The 6,676-nt window shown below is 44.6% G+C and overlaps 2 protein-coding genes across 2 annotated transcripts; both read left to right on the top strand.

Moving 5' to 3' along the window:
- Window positions 1-423: 423 nt before the first annotated feature.
- Window positions 424-5,764, top strand: LOC147611853 (uncharacterized). The gene is made up of 3 exons (XM_086783733.1): window positions 424-678; window positions 1,279-1,389; window positions 1,486-5,764. Exons 1-3 carry the CDS (start codon window positions 468-470, stop codon window positions 1,560-1,562), a joined length of 399 nt encoding a protein of 132 aa, XP_086639859.1. The 5' UTR covers window positions 424-467; the 3' UTR covers window positions 1,563-5,764.
- LOC147611852 (pentatricopeptide repeat-containing protein At5g39350-like) lies at window positions 2,317-5,764 on the top strand. Its single transcript, XM_086783732.1, has one exon. It carries the CDS (start codon window positions 2,317-2,319, stop codon window positions 4,762-4,764), a length of 2,448 nt encoding a protein of 815 aa, XP_086639858.1. The 3' UTR covers window positions 4,765-5,764.
- Window positions 5,765-6,676: the final 912 nt, after the last annotated feature.

Below are 6,676 nucleotides of genomic sequence, written 5' to 3'. Positions count from 1 at the left end.
TCCACCTCGACCTCCTCACCTTTGCGCTTCATCTCCTCCTCTACCTTCGGATCCGGGTCCTCCCATCCAATCGCCCCCTCATCCTCGTGTAGAAGCCACCCGCTAGAGGCCACTGCCATGCAAGACCCAATACGTCGAGCACCTGTCGACGTACGATGGGCATGCACCCACACGAGAGGATTAAACACTCCACTAACCCACTCTCCTTTTGCAATTGCTCTCTCTTGCATTATTTTATCTTGATATATGGAGTTCTCTGTTTCTCTCTCTCCCTCTCTCTCTCCACGAGCACATCTCTCCCTCTTTTGCATGCTAGTGAATATTTCTCACAAAACATACAAAGAATTTTATTCCATAGCACCTTGTAAAAATAAAATATATATACGTTTATTTATTTATTTGGCTATGCAATTTAAGAGAGTAGAGATATCGATTTTGATGATGATGATGATGATGGTGATGAATCGATGATGATGCAAGGCAGCTCAGGTGCTGGCACTGGCAGCAACATACCCCCTTCTCCTCCAGGAGCAGCAACAACAAGGCCTGGCCCTTCTTCTACAACATCTGCTACAGGCCTCTCCCTCTCTCTCCAGCAAGTTGCCGAGGACAAACTCTTTGCGCTCCTTGCCGAAGACCTCACCTTCGTAGAGGATCGCAAGTTGGAGACCCAACGAGGCATGCCCCCCTTGCGATTCTCACCATTTTTCTGCGAGTCGGGCAGCTCATTTTGCCGCAACTAGGGCACATTCTCTGCAAGTCATGGCGATGTTTTCTTTTCTATGAGGGTTTGTCAATGAAATCAGTGCTTGTTAGGGTAATTTGAGGCGTAAGGTTTGCAATTCACGGCTTAGTACTTTGTAGTTAGGGTTAATCATAGCCCACTCTGTGCAGTTAGGCCATATCAAGGCCTAATTAGGACTATACAGGTCTATGTATGTAGTGCCATGTTATTCGATCATGGCTACCTTTTGGCTCTAGGGTTTGTTATGGCATGTATGGCGCATGGCTTGAGTTTTGCAATCAGTGTTCCTTAGGGTGATTTATGGCTTGCTTTGTAAAATTCGGGCAACTTGGCGCTGCCTTAGGGCAACTCGTGGTTCACTCTCCTCGTTGAGGGCAACTTATGTTTCTTGCGTTTAGAGCATCTTATGGATTGCCATCTGCGTTAAGGGCATCAAGGCCTTACTTTTTGCAATTATGGTAGCTCATCTTTACTTTGTGCTCATCGAATGGCTTGCTTCATTCAATTTGTCCATCTTCGTTTGCTTGCTGCAGCTTTGATGGAAGATCTCATGCAGTCCCTTCGTAAAGAGGAGAAACTCTTGGATGCAGACGCTTGGAAGTATGCTGCTCCACGTTCACAACTCCATCTTACATCCTTGTCAGGTATAATTCTTGCCGAGCTTGGGGTGTTTCTTTGTTGTGTCTAGCTCCATAGATCGACCCCACTATTAAGTCTTTTTTTGGGAATTTGTGACTCAGGAGTGAGATTGGAGAAGGGCGAGCTCTCCATGTTGGGAAACAAAGAAAGTAAGGGAGACCAGCAATCAATTCGCTGAACTGCAAAGTTCTTTTTCCTTCATACAAAGTTGCTTATGACAATCTGGTCTGAGGAAATGTTGGTAAATCACATGGACAAGAGCTAAGCACTGGTTTTTTTTTTTGAATCACCTACAAGGGTATGTGTTGGACCGGGCAAAAATAACACTGGAAGATAGATTCTTATGTCATTTGAGAAATCATGCACATTTGCCTGCTTAGAGTTTTTGTTACTTCAATACAAAGTTAGCTCCAGGTGATAAGGGAAGCCTCTGTGGCAGGAAATCTCCGATATGGTTTCTATCAAGAACCTCACTCAAGGGTAAACAATAGTAGTGGGAGTGTGTTCCTACCATGGGCTATCAAGTATACCTGCATCTGGTCATTTGAGTATTACAGTTCTGTCTTTATGCAGGCAGCTATGAGGCAACAAAAGAAATGCTGCCCTCTCAATGCTTCGACGTGGCAATGATTTTCTTTTCCCTTAAAAAATAAAAGTGCTGTAGATTCAATTTTTTCTTGACCCTTCTCTTTTTTTCTCTCCACTTACGCTTACACTTCCCTCTTCTCACCTTCTTATGCATACACTTCTCCTCCTCTGGTTGCCTGCTTCTCGATTATCCTGGAGGAGAGAACCTTTACAAAGTTCAAGCGAGATGGCAACAGGGCAGTGGACTGTGGAAGCTTTGCGTAGAATTGGGCAAGATGAAGGTTTGACTTGCTAACCTTTTAACGAGATTAAGGTGTCCTGGTATCTGAAGAGTTTGAGGGGAGATGGCGGTTCTTCCTTGTCCACTGCTTCTTAGACTGGGAGCAGTAGCATCAGAAGCAGCACCAGAACAGCGGAACCAACGAAGAAGCAGCCCATCCCCACAACAACACCGACAAGAACAACAGGAGAGGCAAGATGTCCTCATCTCTAGTCCATCACATTGGTTGGACTACTCGAGAATCGACAATAGAAACCCCACTCACACAGAAAAGGCCTCCAAAGAGGTTTTCCTACTGCCCAACTGCCCCAAGCCCCCCAAGGTAAACTCTTGCCTGTCGACCCTCCATGATGATGATAATGATGGTGATGGTGGTGATGATGATGCCTCTCTTCACCCACAACAACATGAAGAGGTGGGAAGGAAGAGTTTGTCTGCTTATTCCTCCAATGGCCGGCTTCTTCACACACTTTGCAAGGAAGGACAGCTGGACAGAGCCCTTGATGTCCTCTCCCACATGCAGACAGCCCCATCCTCGGGCATCTACATGTGTCTCCTTAAGGCATGCAACAGGAGGAAGGCCCTAGCTCAAGCTAAGCGAGTCCATGCGCATCTTGCCCAATATAGCCCCAACAACCTGACTGGCCTTCTGGGCGGCTACTTGGTAGTGACGCTGGCAAAATGCGGTGCCATTGAAGATGCATGCCTTGTATCTAGAAGACTGCCTCACCGCACTGTCTTCTCCTGGACTGCCATCATATCTGCCTATGCAGAGTGTGGCAAAGTGCGAAAAGCACTTGAAATGTATCAATTTATGCAAGACGATGGTGTGGAACCAAACGATCACACCTTTGCCAGTCTCTTCAAAGCTTGTGGCAGCATACCAGACCTAGAACAGGGCAGGAAACTACATGCTGAAGCCCATGGTAAAGGCTTTGCATCAGATATCTTTGTTGGCAGCACCCTTGTGAGTATGTACGGCAAGTGTGGGACCATTGTGGAAGCAGAGGATGTGTTCACCATGATGTCCCAACGTGATGTTGTGGCATGGAATGCAATGCTCTCAGCATATGTAGAACATGGCCAAGAAGATAAGGCTATACAGTTGTACCGACAGATGCAAGAGGAACATGTAAGTGCAGACAACTACACACTTGTGTCTGTCCTTCAAGCATGTGGAAACCTTGTAGAAAAAGAAGCAGCGCTTGTTAAGGGAGTATCAGCTACAATGATATCTCTGGAAATCGGACGGGCACTCCTTGCAGATGCACATATGAAGGACTTCACATTGGATGCCTTTGTTAGTACGGCCCTCTTGAGTATGTTTGGCAAGTGTGGGGCCATTGTGGAAGCAGAGGAGGTTTTCCTTGCAATGTCCCCATGCAGCATTGTGTCTTGGACTGCAATGCTCTCAGCATATACAGAACAAGGCCAGGCAGAAAACGCATTACGAGTGTACAGCAAGCTACACAAGGAAGGTTTGAGTCCAGATCAAGGGACATTTGTGGTTGCCTTCAAGGCGTGTGCCACCCTTGCAGAGAAAATAGAAACTAAGGGACAGCCAATCAAAGTAATGTCTCTTGAAATTGGACAGGCATTGCATGCAGATGCATGCAAGAAGGGCTATGTTTCAGATGTCCTTGTTGGCACTGCCCTTGTCTGTATGTATGGCAAGTGTGGGGCCATCGAGGATGCAGAGAATGTATTTGGTGCATTGTCTGTGCACGACAATGTGTCATGGACTGCAATGCTCTCAGTTTATGTTGAGCAGGGCCAAGGAAGGAAGGCCTTACACTTCTACAAGCAGATGCAAAAAAAATTTGCTACTCTGGATGATGTTACGCTTATCTGCATTCTCCAAGCTTGCACTGAAAGAGGAAGCTTGGAGATATGTGAACAGCTTCACTTTGACATTGTCTCTCTCGGGTATGACCAGATTGGCTTCATGGCAGCCACTTTAATACATGCATATGCAAGTTGTGCTAGCATAGTAGATGCACAAGCAGTATTTGATAGGCTTTCTGATCCTGATGTTGTATCATGGAATGCATGCATTGCTAGTTATACAGGAGAAGGGAGCGTGTACATGTATGAAAAAATGAAATTGGAAGGTATTGAGCCTATTCAATCAACGTTCACGTCAGTACTCTCGGCCTGCAGTCATGCTGGCCTAGTTGTCAAAGGTGTTGAGTACTTTGAATACATGAGCAGCAATTATAACATAAATCCAGACATAATGCATTATGGCATTATGGTAGGTCTTGTTGGGCGCGCAGGGGACTTTCAAAGGGTTGCAAACATGTTGCAGAGGATGCCAATGCAATCGGATTTGACCATTTGGTTGAGCTTGCTTAGTGCATGTCATACACATGGCAATTTAGAGCTCGCAAAACAGGCATTTGACTATGCAGTGAATCTGCAGCCCAAGGAGGGTGCTGCGTATGTCCTGATGTCAAACATCTATGCTGATGCTGGCCTGGAGGAATTTTGCAGCCAAGGTGGAAAATTTTAGAAAAGAGATGGTGCAAGAGGACACTTTGCGAGAGTTGGAGTAAGCATGAGAAAGAAGTAGGCGCATTTGCTGTAGGATGTGACAGGAAATTACGCACAAATGGGCATTTACCCGCTACATCAGATGAGAAAAGAGCTAAGGAGTTGGTGTAGAGTAGGCAAAGGAATGTGTTCCCACTCATAGAAGCTGACCACGGCTTAAAATATCTACAGGAAATCCTATGCATCCAGCATCAAACATGGATGCATATAAAGACTGTAGTCAGGTCACAAGGCTTATATCCTTAACAAGAAACAGGGAGGTTATAGTAGCTGATGCAAATCAAGTTCACCACTTCAAAGAATCATGTGGAGAATACTTAAGTCTTGCTAAAATCTGAATTGGTTCAATCAATTTGGATGTGTTATGTAACTTAGATACACCTCCATTATGCACTGTCTTGATGTGTAGGAAATGGACAACCATTCAGGGCGGATACACACATGGTTGCCTGCACATTGGTTTTGGTCCATAGGGTTAATTCTTAGTGGTGTGCTGTGGGATCTGTGGGCACAACAAATACACAAATCTGTAGAGGCCCATTGCACCCCATCTGAGGTGATTGCCACAGTGTGCCTGTTAACATGCGAGTTCAATGACAGGCAGTGATGGCCGGAGACATGACAGGTGGGTGCAAATGCACCAATCATTTCTCCCTAATTTGTGGCTGCCTGATCAGTTCACGCCAAAACTGTGTAGAGGCACCCTAATGCTTCTTCTGCACTGGTGGGACCTGCAACTGGATCAGGCAGAGGTCTGGCAGACCAGTCATCAAAAGAAGGATCATTTCCCAACTAGAGTGTGATACAAACTGTTGCCTTATTTGGCTCATGTTCTAGAAGCTCCAACTTTACCCCTTCCATTGGAGTGGAAACAGACTTCCGTCCCTACATATGAACATCTCAAATGACTCTATGGCATACTTTGATTGGTTGAAAAGAATTCCATTTTTTGTCTGCAACACTCTGATGCCTAGAAAATCTGTGAGGTTTCTTATATTGGTCATCTCAAATGTCTTGATGCCTAGAAAATCTGAGAGGTTTCTTAGATTGGTCATCTCAAATGTCTTGATAGAGCTTATTTGAGAGCATCTATACGGGATTTATCATTGTGAGTGAGATTTAAATCATCAACATACAAAATAATGATCACAAGGCTATCCTTTGACTTGCAACATGAAGACTTGGATCAACATCACTCTTGTTGAATTTCTGGTCTTTGGGAAGGCATGTGTGTATACCACGACCATGGTGCCTGTTTGAGACCATGAAGGCGCATGTCTTGGATAGTGAAAACTAGAAGGCGCTCAGATGGGAGAACCCTAACAGAGGTCTTACACAGATTGCGCTCACCACCTTGCATATAAGTGTCTCCCAAAGATCGGCTGATTCGCAAGCTGTCACTCAGAGTGCACACCTAGGCATAGTGCTAAAACCTGAGGTTTGGGCCTCAAATACATACTGTCACCTTCAAATTTGGCTCTTTGCACAGAATTATGTCTACCTAATAGTCTTAGCTGGTGATCTAGTAGTGATGATACTATTTTATTAAATCCATCATGTACAGTATCGCAAGTAAGTTTTCATGCACTTCTTCATCCCGGTTCTATATGCAGGCATCCAAAAATTGATGAACGCTTAGTACTTAGTGCTCAAATCAAAGTTCCAAAAACAGATCTCATATGCTCGGTACCATAGTGCTCAATCAATTTTTCATTCCTAAAATCGTATATTCTTTCAAGGACGGACACGTTCCTTGGCTCTTTTAAATTTTGGAGAGAAGTGTACTAACTCTCCACTACATCAAATTGTGATTTTAATACTTATATATAAATTTATATGTAAGTAAACACAAAAATTATTTGTGTGTTTTC

Source organism: Cibotium barometz, chromosome 46 (assembly GCF_041138505.1).
Source record: "Cibotium barometz isolate CiBa-2024 chromosome 46, ASM4113850v1, whole genome shotgun sequence".
NCBI lineage: Eukaryota > Viridiplantae > Streptophyta > Polypodiopsida > Cyatheales > Cibotiaceae > Cibotium > Cibotium barometz.
Note: the sequence above shows the minus strand (reverse complement) of the source record. Positions and strands in the feature narration are given on the sequence as shown.

Coding starts and splice junctions, on each gene's coding strand:
- LOC147611852 (XM_086783732.1), top strand. CDS start 2,317: ATGGCGGTTCTTCCTTGTCCACTGCTTCTTAGACTGGGAGCAGTAGCA.
- LOC147611853 (XM_086783733.1), top strand. CDS start 468: ATGATGATGCAAGGCAGCTCAGGTGCTGGCACTGGCAGCAACATACCC. Junction 679..1,278: donor CAAGTTGGAGACCCAACGAG/GCATGCCCCCCT, acceptor TGCTTGCTGCAG/CTTTGATGGAAGATCTCATG. Junction 1,390..1,485: donor CCATCTTACATCCTTGTCAG/GTATAATTCTTG, acceptor TTTGTGACTCAG/GAGTGAGATTGGAGAAGGGC.